This window comes from Halichoerus grypus, chromosome 15, assembly GCF_964656455.1.
Source record: "Halichoerus grypus chromosome 15, mHalGry1.hap1.1, whole genome shotgun sequence".
Classification (NCBI taxonomy): domain Eukaryota; kingdom Metazoa; phylum Chordata; class Mammalia; order Carnivora; family Phocidae; genus Halichoerus; species Halichoerus grypus.
In genome coordinates this window covers 42589765-42612120 of record NC_135726.1, presented here as the reverse complement: position 1 = coordinate 42612120, position 22356 = coordinate 42589765, and the positions used below count along the sequence as shown (strand labels likewise).

The following is a 22356-nucleotide window of genomic DNA, read 5'->3' as shown; positions in this document are numbered from 1 at the left end:
TTTAGAAGCATCCGAGAGTAAACATTGGCAGCAAGGTTCTCACGGAAGACCAGAACATGTCACGGAAGCCCACTGAGGGCTGGCTAAGAAAAGCAGGGAGGAAGGAGGCCCAGCAGGAGTGCCACAAACACACTGTTTAGGAGGGAAAGCAGACCCCGAGGCCTTCCTCAGTCCTGGTGGTGCCGAAGGAGCTGTCCAGACTGGTGGCTTCACTAGGAGAAGCTTCTGGTGATCACAACGGGTTAAAATCAGGAGACTCCAAGCCCTACCCACACTGACCCCTTCCACTCCCAAGTGGGCTTTAATTAGGACGAAAAGTTCTTACGTATCTCTAAGAAGCTCCAATTTATCCTCCGAAGTCTTTAAACAAAGGAAAAATTGCGGTGTTCATAGGCATCTCTGCTTTTCTTTTTGACCTGCCTTTATCTTTTCTTTCCTATCTAAGTATTTGGCACTTACAGAAAAGTGTTACCAAATCAGGAATTGAGCATTTCATACCTGAGGCTCTCTGTCCCTTGTACTCAACATCATGGTTGTCTCCTGGTTTCCCGGCAGCCCGGGAGCTCCTTGAGGGCAGGCACCTGGCGCCGGGACCTGCTGTTCCTGTGCGACTTCGCTAGAAAGCTACTGACCTCTGACTTGAGGCGCAGCGGCAGCGCTAGAGCTAAGAGATGGCACCACGTGTGTATGTGTGTGTTACGATTCACCTCTGTTTTATTTCAGGAGGAAATGAGGATGTTCAGGATGCGAGTCCAGGAAGTGGTGAGAGAAAATGAAGAATTGCACCGAGAGTTAACCAAGAGTAGTCCTGTTACCAGTGAGGAATGGCAAGTGGTGTTGGGTTTCTGGTATTTTGCTAACTCAAAAGAAAACAGAATAATAGAAATAAACTTTATGAAATCATCAAATACATTTTCTTTAACTAAAATATTTTCAGGGAGAGTTTCTAAGAAATTAACAAGGTACAATGACAACGTAGGAAAGAAATTAACAAGGTACAGTGACAATGTAGTAAACTATTCTCAACTTGGATTTTAAAGAATACGTTTAAAATTCTAAGTAGGTTTTTAGGGCGCCTGGGTGGCTCAGTTGGTTAAGCGACTGCCTTCGGCTCAGGTCATGATCCTGGAGTCCTGGGATCGAGTCCCGCATCAGGCTCTCTGCTCAGCAGGGAGTCTGCTTCTCCCTCTGACACTCCTCCCTCTCATGCTCTCTGTCTCTCATTCTCTCTCTCTCAAATAAATAAATAAATAAAAATCTTAAAAAAAAAAAAAAAATAAATAAAATAAAATAAAATTCTAAGTAGGTTTTTAAACCTGAAATCCATCTACGTACGCTCCCCATTTTTATGTTCTGAGGTTGTATTTCTCTAGGGCAGTTTTCTCATCCCAAACCTGTTGAGCCACATCCTTTTTGCTCCCCTGTGACTGTTCCCGGGCCTTTAGACCAGGAAGCTCAGGATGGGGTCCTGTACGGCTAGCCCCCGTCTGCCGTGCCCTTTCTGCGGCCTCCAGTGTCTGACAGCTGAGTGCGGCCTCTCTCCTCCCAGCCGCTGGCGCTGCTGCCTTGCCCCAGAGCGCCCCTTCCGCACTCTTCCCCATCCATCAGGCCCTGCTCACCTGGCGCTGATCGGATGGTGCCGGTCAGTAGCTCTCCCTGAAGGCAGAGTTCTTTGCTGCCGTGTCTCAGCTTCTGACACAGCCCTAGACCCACGCCCTGTCCTGGTACGTGCCGTGCTGTGCCTACCCGGGTGTCTCCACGTCTGTCTCACCTGTCCTCCTTGATGAGCTTCTCAAGGGCAGGGCCAGGTCCTGTTCACTGACACAGCAGCAACAGACGGCTAGTCAGTGAGGATGAGCAAGCAAATGTCGTAGTCAAAAGGCAAGGTCCAAGCACAAACTATTCAGATCGATCTTTTTCTCCTTGGGTAGCTATGTTACATTTAGTGACTTTTAACACGTCTTAACAGCACTGAACAAAATTAAAATGTTTTCCGTGTGTGATGTCCAGGAATTTAGCATAGGAGTCAACAGCATTAGGTGGGTTCTCCCTGATGGGATGGGTACTGCTGTACAGTTGGGATTGGCCTGGGCAGTTACTGGGTCTTAGTGCACTGTGGCTTCCCCTGTTGAACTTGGATTTTCTTCTGTCAGGGCTCCTAGCATGCTTCCCCTCGAACCCCGGAAAGCGGGTCGGTTAGACTGCTTCCAAGAGCCATCCAGAAAATGGAGATCTCAGATCCTTCCTCTAACCTTGTATATAAATGCCAGTCAAACCCGTTTACTTCTCTATAAAATCAAAATAAATAAATAAACCAAAGACCTCACTTTCAAATCCGCATGTGCACAGTGTTCCCCGATCCTGTTTATTTGGGTTTGCACTTGGCACCCTGCTGTAGTGTGGCCCGGGCTGTGGGTGGGGAGCCATTAGGTCTGTGTGGTGCCTCCAGAGCACCCCCACCCAGCCGGCCTCCCCCCTTACTCTGAACTCACTGCCCTACAGCCGGCGTGTGGGGGGTCCTGGAGGCAGACCTCCGGCCACCCCTGAGGCCCCGGCACTTGTGCCCTCCCACAGCCCCTGTTCCTGCACAGGTGTGGGTGCCCAGACACTCGGGCACACCAGCTTCACACTTCAGTCGAAGCTGTCCCCTCAGTTTCACATAATTTCTCCTTGAACTTCTGGGCTGCAGCTAAACTCTGCATTTCTTTTCCTGACTTCCTCTGACCAACTGGGATACCTCATGCTTAACGGGCCTCAGTTTCTCTACCCATAAAATGGGAGGGAGTATTAAACTAAATGTGAGGCTTTAACTTTTTTTTTTTTTAAAGAAATACGAGAATCCCTTTCATTTAAAAAAGAAAGAAAAGGTGGAAGGAATGGTGGGAGGGGAAGAAAGGAAGGAAGGAAGGAAGTAGGGAAAGAAGAAAAGAAGAGGGAAAGAAGGAAGAAGGAAGGGAGGGAGGAAGAAAGGAAGTCCTAAGAAAGTCCAAAGTGTAGGGGCGCCTGGGTGGCTCAGTCGGTTAAGCATCTGCCTTTGGCTCAGGTCATGATCCTGGGATCCAGCCAGCGCATCAGGCTCCCAGCTCAACAGGGAGTCTGCTTCTCTCCCTTTCCCTCTGCCCCTCCCCGCTGCTGGTATGTGCTCTCTCTCTCTCGCTCTCAAATAAATAAATAAAATCTAAAAAAAAAAAAAAAAGAAAGTCCAAAGTGTAAACAGGAGGAAGTGCAGCTAGTCTGCCGAGGCGGAAACGAAGAGGCTGGGGCAGGCCAGCCCGGGTGAGGGGGTGGGGGGCTCCTGCTCCGCACAGCAGGGTAGCTCCCTCCCCATCCTGGGTGCGGTGTTAGCAGCCGGGGCCCAGGAGCCCGTGGGCAGCCGCTGTTGGAGTGACGTCATTGCTATAGCCGACTCCTTTCATCTTTTTATCTCCTTCCTCCACCTCACTTTTTGAGTTCAAAGTGAAAATTTGTGATAATTTACTGGTTTACCATTTCTTTGAATGGTTAGCATTTAACCAGATTTCTAGAGGCCCCTTTAGCTCATTCTAATTGGAATTTTTGATCATGCAGTTTGAGCTGGGCCGGGATTGACTGCACCCTCTGTAAGGAAAGGGCAGTTTTGGTACTTAGTATGGTTTAAGAAATCAGCCAGAGGCTTTTCACAAAGTCATTGTTTGGGGGCAAATATGCTATTGATTATAAGGGAGTACTTCTCAATTAAAACGGGAACTTTCTAAATTCTTCTAATTTCCTACTGGCTTCAGAATAGTCCAGTGGGTGTCAGGATTGGAGGTTTATACGTGAAAGAAGATTGACCATTTGGCAGTTGTTCAAGCTGGGTGTTGTGTACATGAAAGTCTATTATCTGATTCTTCTCTACTTTTGTATATGTTCGCAGTGTTACATTTTAAAAAGTTATTGAAGCAGTTTATAATGCAAATGTTATCGCTGTCCTCCTCCCCTCCCCCCCCATTTAATGCGAATGGTAGGATTAACTGTGTGAGTGACGTGTATAGCATTAAAACTTGTCCAGATATTCATGACCTGCAACACATCAGTTGCTCTCCTTTAGACTCCGGAGTGTCTCTGTAATCATTCAGTACCTGAGTGGCAGTATTTAATTTTGTAAATCAATTGTAGGCGTCAGCTTCAGACTCAGGCAGAACTGGTTTTAGAGGAAAACAAGTTGTTGATAGAGCAGCTGGAGATTCAGCAGAGAAAAGTCAAGGACACCCACCAGGAGCGTCTCCAGGAAGGTGAGCTATCTTTCCAGCCTCATTTGACACTGGCGCCCCCACCCCCCACCCTGCTCCTGGTAGGGACCCCTTCAATTACCAATGGAGGAAATCACGTTTTCTAGAATGCGTTCCTCTTTACTGAAAGGCAGCTGTTTATGTTATAACATATCCAATCATGACCCAAAGCACATTGATTGCTTTCTCTTAGACTCCACCGTGTCTTTCCAGTTATTCCATTTATCTTATAAGGCAGATGTAGATGACCCCTTTAGAGTCAGCAGAACTGGGTGTGGGGGGCTAGTGCCACGTAAGTGGAAAAAATATGTGAGGTGAATATTTGAAACAACGCCAGGCTCGGTTCCTGAATATTTGTTACGTGAGTAAATAAGTAGAATGAATTCGCTCTCTGAACAGTTTCTTTGTGCTCTTGCCCTTCCTTCAGAGCTGTGGGTGCTGTGACAGGCTGTCTCCCTTCCATACCTTCTGTGAGCACCCCCCCTCTCCCCATGTGTCCCTCCCCGCTCCTAGGAACCTCACAGCATGTGGCCGTGGGCTTTGAAGTGGGCCAGATTGAGTCATTTCTTCCACTTTGGTTAAACCCCAGATTTATGAGCACAGAAGGTAGTGGCATTTTCTTCCTTTTGCTTTACTGACTTTTCTTTTCCAGTGAAGAATAATATAGCACAGGAGGGCAGAATATAAGTGTAACCTCCCCTTTCTGTTTTCCCCTCTGCTCCTGATTATTTAATGACTGCCCCGTAACACCCTGGGCACTAAAGCCCCCGCTGCTGCTGAAGTCACTGGGCTGGCTCTTCATTTGTTTCCATGAGCCAGCTCATGTGTAAAAGTGAGAGTGTCTGGGGGCGCCTGGGGGCTCAGTTGGCTGAGCGTCTGACTCTTGGTATCAGCTCAGGTCATGATCTCCCAGTCGCGGGGTTGAGCTTTGCATCAGGCTCTGCGCTCAGCCCAGAGTCTGCTTTAAATTCTCTCTCTCTCCCCCCACCCCCCAGCCCCCTTTCACCCTCTGTCTCTCTCAAATAAATAAAATCTAAAAAAAGTTTAAAATAAAAAATAAATACAAATAAAACATCAGAGTATCCAACAGGAGTTTCCTTCACAGGACTTCCCCTTAGACTCTACGTGGCACAGATGTATTTGCTTTTACTCTGGCATTATTTGGTGGTGGAGGAGGAACAAAGCCTCCTGTCTTTGTTTTCAAAATCAGAGATGGCAGGGAAAATTAATTTTGTATTTCCTGAGCTTAATTTCTTCAAATGTTGGGCGCCTGGGTGGCTCAGATGGTTAAGCGTCTGCCTTCGGCTCAGGTCATGATCCTAGGGTCCTGGGATCGAGTCCCGCATCGGGCTCCCTGCTAGGCGGGGAGCCTGCTTCTCCCTCTTCCTCTGCCTCTCTCTCTCTCTGTGACTCTCATGAATGAATAAATAAATAAAACATTAAAAAAAAATTTTTTTTCTTCAAATGTTGCAGATACGAACAGGTATGATGCTGGTTCTGGTCATGTAGAATGGCGCCAACCTTTAGGCCTGTATGATTTGATCCAGTCAGCTGCCTGTCCTATTTTCCCATTTGCCAGAAGGAGCTATTCATTTTGATCAGCTAAATCTTTTCATAGAGTAGAAGGATTTAAAATTTATGCTCTAATACTTCTAAGTACTACTTTCAATAGATGTCCGGGAAGTATCTTATCATTACATATAGGGTGTTGCCCAGGGCAAAAATATTTATGATTTACTTTAAAACATAACTTAATGAGGAATGAGAAGAAAAGTTGGGCCATATTTGATGTCGTTAAAGACCTGAAAATCTTGCAGTTTTAGGAACAACATCATGATGCTACACATCTGTGTGTTGTGACTTAAGGCTTCAGCCTTTGGAAAGTCCGTTCCTTGAAGGCTAAAATCCTGTCTTGTTTAATTAACATCATATATTAACAGTGATATCAACATATTGAGCCCCAGTAAGAAAGTCGATATTCAGTAAATGTTTAATATAGGGACAGTAATTTTTTTTTAATTTTTTTTTTTTTAAAGATTTCATTTATTTATTTGTCAGAGAGAGAGAGAACACAAGCAGGGGGAGTGGCAGGCAGAGGGAGAAGCGGGCTCCCCGCTGAGCAGAGAGCCCAATGCAGGACTCGATCCCAAGACCCTGGGACCATGACCTGAGTTGCTGGCAGATGCTTAACGGACTGGGCCACCCAGGCGTCCCAGGACAGTAATTTCTAAATACAAGGTTTTTGGTATTAATTTATAAATCTCCAGAAGATTTTTTCAAGATTATTATTTATAAGCTGGCTCTCCTGGGTATTACCTAGTAATCAATAATCATGTTTTCTTAAGTCTTCTGTACCAAGTCTTTATCCATCTCGTTTGTTTTTCAGTTTCTAAACTGACTAAACAACTAATGCTTCTGGAGACTAAAACACAGAACCAAAAAAAAGAACTAACTGAAAACAAGGAGCAGTTGGAAATTTTACGTACTGAATGCCAGGACCTAAAAACACAGTTGGATGGTAAAATTGCAGTGAACGTTCATGCTTCAATTGTAAATGAATTAAAAAGGTAAGGATACAATGTCTTGTCAAGTTTGAGTGCATCACTGTGCGTGTGGTTTTAGGTGGAGTAGAGAGAGGTTGCCCATCTTCTTCTGAGTCATGTAGCTACACCAGCAAGGGGTCTGGGACTGAGAATCGTAAATCTATTATTACTAAAGGACACTATGCCTGTCCTTGAGGGCCACGGTCGGCACTTTGTGTATGATTTCTTTTCCCCCTTCTCTTCCAGCCTTTATTGGTTTTAGACCCAAAGATAATTTAAAGTAGTAGAACTGGAAACCTGGATATCCAGTAATAGGGAACGGATTAAATGAAAGGATATAACCATAAAATGAAATGCAATGCAGCCATTAAACAGGATGTCACAAACGAATCTTTTGGGGAGTTTGAGAAAATATATATTTTTAGGTGAAGAAATTAGATGACAAAACAGTATGTATAGAATGATCACAATTTTGTTTAAAAAGAAAAAAAGTGTGTATATGTATGTGTATTAAGGTAACCAACCATCCCAGTTTTGCTTGGGACTGAGATTTTCCCAGGATGTGGGAATCCCAGTGCTAGAACTAAGAAAGTCCAAGGCAAACTGGGATGAGTTGATCATTCTAGTGTGTATGTGTCTTTATATATGTAATTATATATATGTATAAATACGTATTCATACTTGTATGTATATGGTCACACACACATATACCATAGGTACATAGAAAAAAAGACTGGAAGAAGGGAAAGATATTAACCAAAATTCTCCTTGGCAGGTGAAATTCTATGTATATCTGTAGTCAATGTTCTCTAGAAAAACAACTGATATACATAGGGGATGTGTATAGATATTTCTAGAGAGAGGGAGTTTAAAGAATTGGCTCACACAGTTACAGGGGCTGGCAGATCCAAAGTCCATTGGACAGCCAGCTGGCTGGAAACTCAGGCAGGATTTCTGGGTTAGTCTTGAGGCAGAATTCCTTCTTTGGGCGACCTCAGTTTTGGCTCATAAAGCCTTCAGCTGATTAGATGGGGCCCACCCATGTTATTAAGGGTAATGTTTTACTTAAAGTCAGTTGCTTATAGATGTTAATCACATCTACAAAATACCTTCACAGCAGCATCTATCTAATATTTGTCCAAACAAACTGGGCACCATAGCCTAGCTAAGTTGACACATAAAATTAACCATCAAAATGGGTAATTTAAATTTTCTTTGTGTTTTTTAAAAAATATTTTACATGTGTAAAATGAATATGAATATGCATTACTTTTGTAATGGGGAAATAATTTTTTAAATGGTGAGGCTTTCAGCTAAGATGGTTGACATTGGGGAATAAATGAGTTGGTGCATGTGAAGTGCTTAGTTTTGGTACTTTAGTAAATGCTGGGGATTCCAACTACTGGAACCCAGTGTTTTGACTGTACTATTACACGCTGTCTGGGCCAGACCTGTACTTTACTTTCCTATTCCAGTAGAGGAAGGAAATTTTTTTTGAAGTTCTGTTTGTCTTAATGATTTTATTTCCCTCAAACACCCACTCCTGTGGCTGATTTTTTTTTTTTTTTTTTTGTGGATGTCATAATCACATATTCTTTTTTATTTTTTTAAGATTTTATCTATTTACTTCAAAAAGAGAGAGTGAGTAAGCGGGAGAGAGTGGCAGCAGGGGAGGGAGAGGAAGAGGGAAAGAATCCCAAGAATCAACACGGGGCTCCATCTCATGACCCTGAGATCATGACCTGAGCCGAAACCAGGAGTCAGATCCTCACCTGATTGAGCCACCCAGGTGCCCCCATAACCACATATTCTAATGGCCTCCTAGATGTGAGTATAGACGGTATAAAATCCTTCAAAAGGAAGCCACTGATGGGAAGGCAGTGGAAGACACGGTTGTTGAAAAGGCAAACATGTCACCAGATCTCTTGGAAGTGGAAATCAGGTGAGGAATGTTGTGGTGGAGTGAGCTAGAATAGGGATGGAAAGCCTTTATGCCAGCTTTTGCCGGGAGGCTTTGGGCTCAGAGTTGATGGGTGGGGTAGAGGATAGACAGTAAGAGTGGACGTGGACAGTGTTGACCCTGATGGTTCTCTATTGGAAGGTGCAGTGATTGGTGAGAGCATCAGTAACATGGGAAGGTGGCATGAGTCCATCAGGGATGGAATATGTGAATTCAGGGAAGTCTGTAGAGGCAGACAAAGTAAGGAGACTACTACAGACGTGAGGTCAGCCAAGGACACCTTGGAGTCGGGCTGAAGGGAGCCGAAGGGCTGCAAGGCTTCAGTGCACCTGCCCTCTGGTTGCCTCCGTTAGGGGGGCTCCCTTCCCACACTGATAGGGTAGTAAGAGATGTGCCACGTGTGCAAGAGTAACCATTAGTTAGCAGCCAAGCAGCTGTGGAACTGGCTCCCACAATGGGGGTGAGTCTGAGGAGGACTTCGGGAGAGAGTGGGGACACAGGCAAAGATGAGGTCATGAGAAAAAGATTTTTGTTTATATAGAAAAGGGTTAAATTGAACCTGTGCTCCATGAGCTTCTAGGTATGGTGCATATGTGTTGTTTCTCCTTTTCTGGTTCGGGGCAGTGCAGATCGTAAATATGGAGTGGCTTCTCCATTTAGTCTGCTTGTTCTACCTGTCGGCAACCTTGCCTGGGAGGAACTGTGACCCCAGAAATGGCAGGAGGTTATTTTCCAAGTGAACTGTCCTGTTGACTTACAGTTGTACTGGTGGTCACACCTGGAAGCTTCAGTTGTTCTTTGCTTTTACTGCTGCTTACAAAGGCTGAGCCTACTCAGGATGGGTGGTGGGAGAAAAACAGGGAGTCATCCTACTTAAGAAAGTTAGCAAACTTGTTTAGGGAGAGCTAAGTGTTTGGGGGACTAGTGGTATCTATACAAGGGAAGCCTTCCTTACTCTGGCTTTTGGGGCACGGGAGGGGCTATTCTAAAGTGAAGCCGACTATTCACATAACTCCTCTGTGTAGACAGAGTCCTGCTCAGCAGTCAGTGATATGCCTGCTCAGGGAGATGTCAGGGCAGAAAAGCAGTCTCCTTACACAACACACACCAAATGCCAAGTCCTTCATCCTAAAATAAGAACAGACTCCCAGGTGTGAACAAATGACAAGGATCATTGGGTATAATGGGAAAAAAATGCAATAAAAGAGGGAGACCTACATAAGCACAGAAACTCACTTCAAAGAAAAAGATAATATAGAGAACTCAGAATCTAGAGAATAAAATGCCATAAAAAAGTTCAATCATTAAGAGCAAGATTAGAACTGATTATCAGAATCTAAAGAAAATTCAGTAGAAGGGCTAAAAGACAAATTGGTCAGTTCTGCTAGAGCATAAGGAAACAGACAATTGGGAATGGAGAGAAGATAATGGATGGAAGACCTGTCCAGGAAGTCCAACCTTAGATCGTCAGGAATCTCAGAAAGCTTAAAGAAAATGGGAAGGAAGACATGACCAGTTGAAGGGCATTTCCAGGTCTCCAAAGATCTTGACTGCTAGGACCTGCAGAGTACCTGGTATAGTGAACGAAAAAGACCCACACCCAGATACACCCACATAAAATATCAGTGGACCAAGAGTGATGAGACAAGCCCATCACCCGCAAATAAATCGTGAGCTGGGACCCGAGAGGGCTTCATCCTCAGGGTAAGGTGAACTTGAAACCAACGAGCCCTCAGTCCTCTCTGGAGGAGGGCTCTTTACTCTTAGAAATTTTTCCAGGATATTGTCCAGGACACAAAGAAAACCAGACAGTGCCTGGGAACCAGCAGAAGTGGCAAATAATAATCAAGAGTCCAGATATGAGAATTATCAGACAAAGTCTATATAGAACAACTGGTAGCTCTTAGGCTTAAAGAAAGAAAAGGCTACAAAATGTCTTCAGGGAACTATAAAATGTAACAATACTGGATTTGAAAAGGAAACAGAATGTTCAGAACTGAAACAATACAATAACCTAAATTCAGAATTTACCGGATGGGCTTAACTAAAGATTAGACATAGCAGGGTGGTGAATTAGCAAACTGAAAAATAGGTCAGAAGCAAGGATCCTTAGGATGGCATGGAGTGTTCTAAGGTCGCAGTATCAGTAGATCACAGACAGGAAGCGATAGAGGGATATATTTAATCAGGAACAGTTAGAGAGATGTCAGTGAGGAGTCTTCTCCAAATGAAGACAGTTGACAGTGCGTGCGTTGGGCTAGCCCAGCAAGCACAAGCACAGTTGGGTAAATGAAGAGCCATCTTAGTGAAACAGCAGAGGACAGATTGCCTTCAGGGGAGTGCAGCAACAACAGGATGTTTAACAGGTAACAAGGGACACACCAGTCCCTGGAATGCTAGCTTCAAGGTGCTGGGAAACAAACAGAACCCCTGATGAGCTAGAATTTCATTCTGGAGAAAATGCCTTTTGGGAATGAGGTCAGAATAAGGATATTTTCAAACCCAAACTGAGTGTCACCACCAGCAGACCTACATTAAAGGCAGTTCTCAAAGAGGGTCTACATTAGGAGGAACATAATTCAGTGTTGGATGTATGGGAGGCAAGGTAAACTAGAGTAAAAGAGACACAGTAAATATGTAAATAAATGTAAATGAACATTGATTCCATGAAACAGTAATAATATCTTTTGGGATTTAAAAATGCATAGAATTCAAATGCACAACAATAATAGTATATAATCAGGAAAACGGTCAATGGAGTTTGTCTTCTAAAGTCTTTATATCATTCTGGAGAGGAGAAAGGTGTTGATTCACTTTATAGTTTGAAAATACACATGGTGAAATTTGTGGAAAGAAAATGTAACTTCTAAACTAGTACAGGGAAAGAATGATTTTTTTTTTTTAATCAGTCGGAATGAGGGCAAGAAAAGATAGGACAAGTGGTAAAATAGAAAATGCAAAATGAAAAGATTTAAAGGCAAATATATCAGGAATAGATAACACCAAAGAGACTAAACTTAAATTAACGTATGTTAAGTAGAGCCCTGGGGTGTTGGATGGTGAGCCACAGTAAGACCGCAAGGGAAAGTGAAATAGAAAAGTTTATACCCACAGGTACCTGGAGGGGCCACGTGGGGACGTCAAGGCAGGGTGCCTAGCGCACATGAGGGTCAAAAGAGCAGGGTTTTAGCAAGCTTCAGGTCTCTTACCTATGGGGCAGTGAGGGAAAGTCCCTCGGAGGTGGGGAAGAATGCTCGTCACATGGAGGACTCATACCAGGAATGTACATTTACCTGTGACTCTACGGGCTGTGACCGAAGTCCTGTGCACAGGGGAGGCTCGCGTCAGCTCAAGGCCTCATGCAGGCCGGACACGGTGGGTTCCAAGGCAGAGATACTATTGAGTGTGTAGCTCAGCTCTCCACGGCAACTCTGTGTTGCCTTTAAGTTATACATCTCAATCAGAAAGACACAGACAGGTCCAAGGTGAAAGGGCAGAAAAAGCCATACTACTCAAATACAAACCAAAAGAGAGGTGCTAAGTTCCATTAATATCTGGCAAGACAGATGACTAGGTAAAAAACACTACTTAACAAAGAGAATCAGTTGATGGAGAGAAAAGACTCAATCTACCAAGTAGATGTTTAAATGTGTGTGCACCCACCAGAAATAAGTTCCTATCAATACATTTGAAAATTCAGGCAAAATAGTGATATTCCTGGAAAAACATAACTTCCCAAAACTGACTCAAAAAGAATACCTGAATATTCCTTTAATCATTAAAGAGATAGAATCCAAAGATCGCTCCTTGAAGAAAACTGTAAGCCTAGATACCTTCACCAGAGTGTTCTAAAAATACTCAAGGAGGAAATAATTCCAGTCTTACATAAACCCTTCTAAACAGAAAAAGAGTTAATGCCACCTAATTCATTTTATAAGATCAATGTCACTTTGATATCAAAACCCACCAATTATAAGAAAGGAAAATTACTTTTCATTTTCACCCATGAATCTAAATGTAAAAACTTTTTTTTTAAAGATTTTATTTATTTATTTGAGAGCAAGTGAGAGAGAGCACAAGCCAGGGAGAGAGGCAGAGGGAGAGGGAGAAGCAGACTCCCCGCTGAGCATGGAGCCCGACATGGGGCTCGATCTGAAGACCCCGGGATCATGACCTGAGCCGAAGGCAGATGCTTAATCGACTGAGCCACCCAGACGCCCTTAGATGTAAAAACTCTTAAAGTATTTACCAAAAAATGTTCTGTTTCTTCACCTATATGGTAATTATATGAGGGTTTGTTATAATTATTTATTAAAATATGCATTTATCTTTTATATACTTTTCTATATGTGTATTTCACAATTTAAAAAATTTTAAATCAATGGCTTTTTACCAGAAGAACTAAAATCAAAAGTGATCAGCACAGGTTTCCTCTGGGGAACCTGAGGAGTAGAATAGGAAACATTTTATTTTTAAAAGATTTTATTTTAAGCAACTATTTTGGGGCTCCAGCCTGGCTCAGTCAGGGGAGTGTGTGACTCTTGATCTTAGGGTTGTGTGTTTGAACCCCATGTTGGGTGTAGAGATTAAATAGACAAATAAATCAAGCAAGCAAGCAACTATTTCTTCCACCAGCTATTAACTTTTTTTTTTTAAACAAATTGCTTTTACCTCTTTGTTTGTTTTGCTTAAGAAATATATTGTTAGAAATACACCTGAAGTCCTTTTTAACCACTCGCCTTAGTCCAATATTTAGCCCTGGCTTTCTAAAAGGAATCACTACCATAAACTTGGAATTACATTTCCAATCTGTTTTTTATTTCCACATATGTTTCCATAAATGACATATGGCATTTTTTTGGTGTGTCTTAAGTTTATATGAATGGATTCATGCTTTTAGTATCTTGGCCTTTTACACTCAATTTTTCAAACATCTCTCCATGTTGAAATAGCTATTAGAGTTTATTCTTTTAGCTTCTGCCTGGTGGTATTCCATCATATGAAATACTACATTTTACTTACCTTAGTGGAAGTTTAAATTGTTAATAAATTTGCTCCAGTAAGTAGTGCCACAGTAAGATTTTGCGTGTGTGTCATCAGAGTTTCCCTACATACGTATTTAGAGGTGGCACTGTTGGCCCACAGGGTAAGTGCGTTTTCTAGAACTTAACGTATTGCTCTCTGAGGTAACTATGCTGGCCCACTGATACCTTCCCAACATTCTCTATAGCCCCACTTGCTTTTCGTTGTGAACTTTTCTTTAGTGATTGAATTGGTACCAGGTGAGTACATTACTTTGGCAAAAATATGTTTAAAGAAAATTCTAAAATCAAAACAAAAGACAGTGAAGAAAAAAGATAAAGACCTCAGTTTCATGGTTTTTATCTAGATATGTCCTCTGCTCTTTGACTAATTGAAACTAGTAAACTAGAAAGTAATGGAAACCATCTGGAAAATCCCTGCTGGGGTGCTCAGGGAGCCAACCCAGGCCAAAGTCACTGAAATTGTCTGACTAGTGAGGCAGACCCACACACATGCAAGCTGCGCCCATTTGCCGGCCAGCAAGCCTGGTAGTAAGGCCCACGCGGTACCCAGAGAGACCCTCCTTTCAGAATTGGGCAGCCTCTGTGCGCATGGCTCCACCTGTTTGTCCTGGTTATTCCATGAGAACTGACCAAGAGAACCAATGAAGAAATCACTCTTTCCTCAAGCATCATTTTGCCAGAACTATATATTGAAATTGTGTGCCCTCCTTGTTCTTTTGTTGCTTTTATCATAAAAACATAGAGTTACTTTAGTATGACATAAAATTTGTTTTAGCATTAGGATTTGGGGGAGGCAATTATAACTATGTAAAAAAGGAAGCAGTCTTAAATTCTTTCTGGAATGGGGCGCCTGGGTGGCTCAGTCGTTAATTGTCTGCCTTCGGCTCAGGTCATGATCCCAGGGTCCTGGGATCAAGCCCCGCATCGGGGTCCCTGCTTGACGGGAAGCCTCCTTCTCCCTCTCCCACTCCCCCTGCTTGTGTTCCCTCTCTCGCTGTGTCTCTCTCAAATAAATAAAATCTTTAAAAAAAAAATTCTTTCTGGATGGAATATAGGGTACAAATAAGAATATCTATATAAAGGCATAAGCAACAGTTATGGGCAGGAAAAGTGTTAGATCATTACCATCAAAAAACTGTGTGCCCAGCCCCTAGGATTTGCATCCCAGGCCCTTTGAGAGGGGATGGGCAGCGTTTGCACGGGGGCCTTCCATGGACCCCCGCACGCTGGTGGGCTTTCGGGCTGGGCTGCCCCTGGCTTGCCTGGCAGCGGCGGCCTCTTATTAGTTTCAGTGTGCTGGATCCAAGCCTGTGATGTTTTTGTCCGCCAGCCAGTTGCAGAAGGAAGAGGAGAAAGGAGGTGCCGAGATGGAAGAGTTGATGGGAAAGTTGGCACTGCTGCAAGTGCAGAAACAGAGCCTGCTCTTAGAGAAGAACAGTCTGGCAGCTAAAAACCAAGCACTGGGAGCTGAACTCGACAGGGCACAGAAAATAAATAGGTTTTTATCTATTTTTTCTTAAGCTGTTTTGTTTGGGGGGGGGTTAGTATTAAAAAGAAAAAATTAAATATTCTGTTTTATTTTCTTTGTCTTTTCTTTTTCTAATATTGGCTATAAAATGGAAAAGGATCATTAAGATTACTGGGTATCAAAAGAGAACTACAGTAAGGGCTCTTCTGTTGACCAGTGTTAGCCAACATTTCTCAAGTCTATAGTTCAATTATAGTTGATAGTCATAATGATGACTCTAAGACTCTGAAAGTCCTAGAAGTTCTTTCCTACACATTTCCCAGAACTTGGCTTTGGGTAACTGGACTCCTTTTTCAAAAGCATCTTTTAGAACATGATCCAAAAAATGAATGGAATAATACATACAAAGTAGCCTATTAACTGTGTTAAGCATTTTGTGATACCTGTTGACTTGATTTGGAGTCAATAATTATGCATCACTTAAAATTAAACTCATTTACCTCTTCTCACCCTGAAACTTAATAGAAGATTTAGGTTGCTGAAGAATACATTTAAGTACTAACATACTTGCTATTTTTACAATGCAGATATTCACTATGTCCTAGCCATTCAGGCTAATGAGTTTTTTATTCCACCATTTGGGGGAACTCTCTAGGAGGTCTCAAAAGAAAATTGATGTCCTCAAAAAGCAGGTGGAAAAAGCCATGGAGAAGGAAATGTCTGCTCACCAGTACCTGGCAAATCTTGTCGGCCTGGCAGAGAATATAACCCAGGAACGCGACAGTCTTATGTGTTTGGTAAGCTCCCTCACTTTCTTCAAGTACACTGAACGTTAATATGTAAAGGTAATTTTAAGAGCATTTTCTTGAGATGCCTGGGTGGCTCAGTCAGTTGAGTGTCCGACTCTTGATTTCGGCTCAGGTCATGATCTCAGGGTCCTGGGATCAAGCCCCGTGTCAGGCCCCACACTCAGTAGGGATACTGCTTGAGATTCGCTCTCTCCTTCTCCCTTTACCCCTCCCCGCCCACTCTCTTCCCTCTCTCTCTCTCTCAAATATTTTTTTTAAAAAAGAGCATTTTCATTACAAAATTATCCATAAAAATCTTCATCTTTTTAAATTTTAGCTGCACATTTTCAGATTCTCCAAAATTTTAGCTTTCAACCATGGAGGAAGAACATTTTTGAAAGACAAATAACCCAGACTTTTAAATTATGGTAAATGATATTTTAGAAGGTAAACTAATGGAATTAGTCCACTTAACCAAATAGAGCCGTGGTCATCAGGTGTTTATTACACATGCATCTTCATATTCTCTCTGTAAAGTTGACTTAATGTGTTCCCTGTTTGAAGATGAAACAGAACCATAGGCAGGTTAAGTAGAGTTCATCCCATGTTGCTTCTGGCAGCCCTGGTCCTAAAGACAGAACTGAGTGGATCACTGCTGGTCCTAGATGATGGAGCACTGCCCGGCCAGCAGGAGTGATGCCGCCGACATGATTCCTGGCATTTTCCACACTGATTTTATTTTATCTTATTAAACAGTTTAATCCTCAAAGTTTCTCTTTTTTTATGATTTTATTTATTTGAGAGAGAGAGCACGAGCAGGGGGAGGGGCAGAGGGAGAAGCAGACTCCCTGCTGAGAAGGGAGCCCTGACATGGGGCTCCATCACAGGACCCCGGATCATGACCTGAGCTGAAGGCAGACACTTAACTGACTGAGCCACCCAGGCGCCCTTTCCACACTGATTTTAAAAGGTGTCAGCTGTAGGGCTGCGCAGTGAAAGAAGACAGACTCCATGCCAAGCTGGACGCAGTGTTAAAGCCCAATAGAATTTACCACAAAATAGGAGTTACATAACAGTATCTCCAAGTGGTGAAATTATAGGCAATTAAAAAGAAATCTTGCTTACTTGCACTTTATGATTTTTCAATTTTGAGCACGCACTGCTTACATACATTTAAATGTTTGTTTAAGCAATGTTGCAAATCTCTGGTAGCCTAGGACTAGAAGTAATAATTTAGTGGAGGTCATGATGGAGGAGACCAGAGGACTTCCTGAGACAGTTGGAAATTGGCAAACTTGGAATCACTCAGCCCCTTCTCCCAGCTTCTCATCTTCTCCCAGATGAATGGTTTGGGGAGTCTGTCAGGATATGGCACAGGCTTATTCACATCTGCTAGGAAGACATTCAGCTCCTCCATAGGAAAGTGGACGTAGGCTTTTAGCTATTGTTTATATAAGAGGAAATATAAGTAGCACACAGCTCTTGGGGGAATATGTGATCCTTACTTGTAATAAAAGATGCTAAATTAAGCCAATCTTGAGATACTGTTCTGTACTTACAAGGTCACCAAAAAAAAAAATTTTTTTTTTTAAATTATAATAGTTGTTGGTAGGGAGTGTGGTTACATGTTAGTGGTATTCTAAGTCCTTTCTGGGTCTTTCAGAAGCACTGTGACTCAGACGCAGCATGGTAGGGGCCTAAGCATGCACACCCCCTGCCCTAGCAGCCCCCGTCCTGAGAGGTCACCAGCCTAACCCGTGCTGGACTCGGGCATTTTCTGTAGCAGCACTGAGCACCCTTTTCCTCTTCAGCCATGCCTCCTGGGCCTACCCACTGGAATAGCAAGACTGCAAAGCAGAAGTTTGCTAGAAAATGGAAAGTGCCAATCGGCTCAGTCCTCTAAGCAGACATTCATGGGCACCCAGCTGCCACGTGTCAGTACCACTCTAAGGGCGAACCCAGTTTGTAGGGCAGCACCCTGCAGGCTCCCCCAGGAGGCAGGCCCTGTACCTCCCACGTGGGTCAGTGATCACCCAGGTTTCTATGATGAAGTTGACATCCTCCCCAACCCTCGGATGGTCTCTCTTAGGCCCACCCTCATATCTGTGGGCCCAGAATGGGAATATAAATGGGAGCCATATACTATTTGTCCGAATACTTAGAAATTAAGCCAATAATCTGTTAATGAAATGTGTTCTCTCCTCCTGCCTTGACCTTTGTTATTATGGCCTGAAAGTGAGGCTCGGGTTCAAAATCCTTAGACCCCCCAGATGTGGGGGGGCTGCTTTCATCCCACCCTACCTCTGCCCACCACAAGGGACTTCTGTGTATGTACAGACACTGCTGTCCCCTTGCCCCTGCAAGCTCCTTGTACCTGGGAGCCCCAAGGTCAGCCCCTCTACCTGGGGTCCAAGGGTGGTGCGCTGCTTCTGGCCTGCCCTGGGACTATGGGCCAAGCGTCCCAACCTTACCTATCCTGGTCTCCTAGACCTTAATTAATTAATTAGTTTATTTATTTATTTTTTTAAAGATTTTATTTATTTATTTGACAGAGAGAGACACAGCGAGAGCAGGAACACAAGCAGGGGGAGTGGGAGAGGGAGAAGCAGGCTTCCTGCCGAGTAGGGAGCCCGATGTGGGACTCGATCCCAGGACCCTGGGATCATGACCTGAGCCGAAGGCAGACGCTTAACGACTGAGCCACCCAGGCGCCCCAGACCTTAATTTATTGAAAGTGGCATCTTAATTTCTTTTTTCCTTTTTTTTTTTTAAAGATTTTATATATTTATTTGTCAGAGAGAGAGAGCACAAGCAGGGGGAGAGGGAGAAGCAGGCTCCCTGCTGAGCAGGGAACCCGATGGGGGACTCGATCCCAGGACCGTGGGATCATGACCTGAGCCGAAGGCAGACACTTAACCGACTGAGCCACCCAGGCATCCTGAAAGTGCCATCTTAATTTCTAATCCCACCTTTAGGATGGGTTTTCCATGTGACTTATGGCAAGTTATTTAACTTTCTGTGTCGTATTTTTCCTTTCTGAAGGAAATCAAATGAAATCAAATTGTCATCCTGGCCTGCCTTAGAAGGAATACTTACCTTTGCTTTTTTAATTTTGGCATTTGAAATAATTTACAGTGTGTAGCAATTCATGTCCCATGTGGATATTAATCTAAATCATTCAGCTTCAAATGATAATCCCTCTTGGATGTGATGCCATCACATTTGGCTTGGCGAATGGAATTGTGTTTTCACATTATCCTTAATTTCTTTTTGTTTTTGTTTTTTGTTTTTTGGTTTTTTTTAATTATGTTAATCACCATACATTACATCATTAGTTTTTGATGTAGTGTTCCATGATTCATTGTTTGCGTATAACACCCAGTGCTCCATTCAATACGTGTCCTCTTTAATACCCATCACCAGGCTAACCCATCCTCCCACCCCCCTCCCCTCTAGAACCCTCAGTTTGTTTCTCAGAGTCCATAGTCTCTCATGGTTTGTCTCCCTCTCCGATTTCCCCCCCTTCATTTTTCCCTTCCTACTGTCTTTCTTTTTTTTAACATATAATGTATTATTTGTTTCAGAGGTACAGGTCTGTGATTCATCAGTCTTACACAATTCACAGTGCTCACCATAGCACATAACCTCCCCAATGTCTATCACCCAGCCAACCCATCTCTCCCACGCCCCACCACTCCAGCAACCCTCAATTTGTTTCCTGAGATTAAGAATTCCTCATATCAGTGAGATCATATGATACATGTCTTTCTCTGATTGACTTATTTCGCTTAGCATAATACCCTCTAGTTCCATCCACGTTGTTGCAAATGGCAAGATTTCGGGGTTTTTGATGGCTGCATAATATTCCATTGTGTATATATATATATATATATATATATATATATATATACGCTACATCTTCTTTATCCATTCATCTGTTGATGGACATCTTGGCTCTTTCCATAGTTTGGCTATTGTGGACATTGCTGCTATAAACATTGGGGTGCACATACCCCTTTGGATCACTACATTTGTATCTTTGGGGTGAATACCCAGTGGTGCAATTGCTGGGTCACAGGGTAGCTCTATTTTCAACGTTTTGAGGAACCTCCATACTGTCTTCCAGAGTGGCTGCACCAGCTTGCATTCCCACTAACAGCATAGGAGGGTTCTCCTTTCTCCGCATCCTCACCAACATCTGTCATTTCCTGACTTGTTAATTTTAGCCATTCTGACTGGTGTGAGGTGGTATCTCATGGAAGTTTTGCTTTGGATTTCCCTGATGCCGAGCAATGTTGAGCACTTTTTCATGTGTCTGTTGGCCATTTGGATGTCTTCTTTGGAAAAATGTCTGTTCATGTCTTCTGCCCATTTCTTGATTGGATTCTTTGTTCTTTGGGTGTTGAGTTTGATAAGTTCTTTATAGATTTTGGATACTAGCCCTTTATCTGATCTGTCATTTGCAAATATCTTCTCCCATTCTGTCAGTGTCTTTTGGTTTTGTTGACTGTTTCCTTTGCTGTGCAAAAGCTTTTTATCTTGATGAAGTCCCAATAGTTCATTTTTGCCCTTGCTTCCCTTGCCTTTGGTGATGTTTCTAGGAAGAAGTTGCTGCGGCTGAGGTCGAAGAGGTTGCTGCCTGTGTTCTCCTTTAGGATTTTGATGGACTCCTGTCTCACATTTAGATCCTTCATCCATTTTGAGTCTATTTTTGTGTGTGGTGTAAGGAAATGGTCCAGTTTCATTCTTCTGCATGTGGCTGTCCAATTTTCCCAACACCATTTGTTGAAGAGACTGTCTTTTTTCCACTGGACATTCTTTCCTGCTTTTTTGAAGATTAGTTGACCATAGAGTTGAGGGTCCATTTCTGAGCTCTCTATTCTGTTCCATTGATCTATGTGTCTGTTTTTGTGCCAGTACCATACTGTCTTGATGATTACAGCTTTGTAATAGAGCTTGAAGTCCAGAATTGTGATGCCACCAGCTTTGCTTTTCTTTTTCAACATTCCTCTGGCTATTCGGGGCCTTTTATGGTTCCATACAAATTTTAGGATTATTTGTTCCATTTCTTTGAAAAAAGTTGATGGTATTTTGATAGGGGTTGCATTGAATGTGTAGATTGCTCTAGGTAGCATTGACATCTTCACAATATTTGTTCTTCCAATCCATGAGCATGGAACATTTTTCCATTTCTTTGTGTCTTCCTCAATTTCTTTCATGAGTATTTTATAGTTTTCTGAGTACAGATTCTTTGCCTCTTTGGTTAGATTTATTCCTAGGTATCTTATGGTTTTGGGTGCAATTATAAATGGGATCGACTCCTTAATTTCTCTTTCTTCTGTCTTGTTGTTGGTGTATAGAAATACAACTGATTTCTGTGTATTGATTTTATATCCTGCCACTTTACTGAATTCCTGTATGAGTTCTAGCAGTTTTGGGGTGGAGTCTTTTGGGTTTTCCACATAAAGTATCATACCATCTGCAAAGAGTGAGAGTTTGACTTCTTCTTTGCCAATTTGGATGCCTTTGATTTCTTTTTGTTGTCTGATTGCTGTGGCTAGGACTTCTAGTACTGTGTTGAATAGCACTAGTGATAGTGGACATCCCTGCCGTGTTCCTGACCTTAGGGGGAAAGCTCTCAGTTTTTCCCCATTGAGAATGATATTCACTGTGGGTTTCTCATAGATGGCTTTTATGATATTGAGGTATGTACTCTCTATCCCTATACTCTGAAGAGTTTTAATCAAGAAAGGATGCTGTACTTTGTCAAATGCTTTTTCTGCATCTATTGAGAGGATCATATGGTTCTTGGTCTTTCTTTTTTTAATGTATTGTATCACATTGATTTGCAGATGTTGAACCAACCTTGCAGCCCAGGAATAAATCCCACTTGGTTGTAGTGAATAATCCTTTTAATGTACTGTTGGATCCTATTGGCTAGTATTTTGGTGAGAATTTTTGCATCCATGTACATTAGGGATATTGCTCTGTAATTCTCCTTTTTGACGGGCTCTTTGTCTGATTTTGGGATCAAGGTAATGCTGGCCTCATAAAATGAGTTTGGAAGTTTTCCTTCCATTTCTATTTTTTGGAACAGTTTCAGAAGAATGGGTATTAATTCTTCTTTAAATGTTTGGTAGAATTCTCCTGGGAAGCTCTCTGGCCCTGGGCTCTTGTTTGTTGGGAGATTTTTGATTACTGCTTCAATTTCCTTAGTGGTTATGGGTCTGTTCAGCTTTTCTGTTTCTTCCTGGTTCAGTTTTGGTAGTTGATACATCTCTAGGAATGCATCCATTTATTCC

General features: G+C 42.8%; 1 protein-coding gene across 5 annotated transcripts in view; it reads left to right on the top strand.

Annotated features, from left to right (window-relative positions):
- Positions 1 to 22356, top strand: part of CEP89 (centrosomal protein 89) — a 75686-nt gene that overhangs the window by 38083 nt on the left and 15247 nt on the right. For all 5 annotated transcript variants that reach the window (XM_078063801.1, XM_078063800.1, XM_078063802.1 and 2 more), the window contains 5 exons: positions 724 to 827; positions 4138 to 4253; positions 6637 to 6817; positions 15129 to 15296; positions 15922 to 16063. In XM_078063801.1, coding sequence (XP_077919927.1) covers positions 724 to 827; positions 4138 to 4253; positions 6637 to 6817; positions 15129 to 15296; positions 15922 to 16063 — 711 coding nt within the window. The remainder of the gene's footprint in view (positions 1 to 723; positions 828 to 4137; positions 4254 to 6636; positions 6818 to 15128; positions 15297 to 15921; positions 16064 to 22356) is intronic.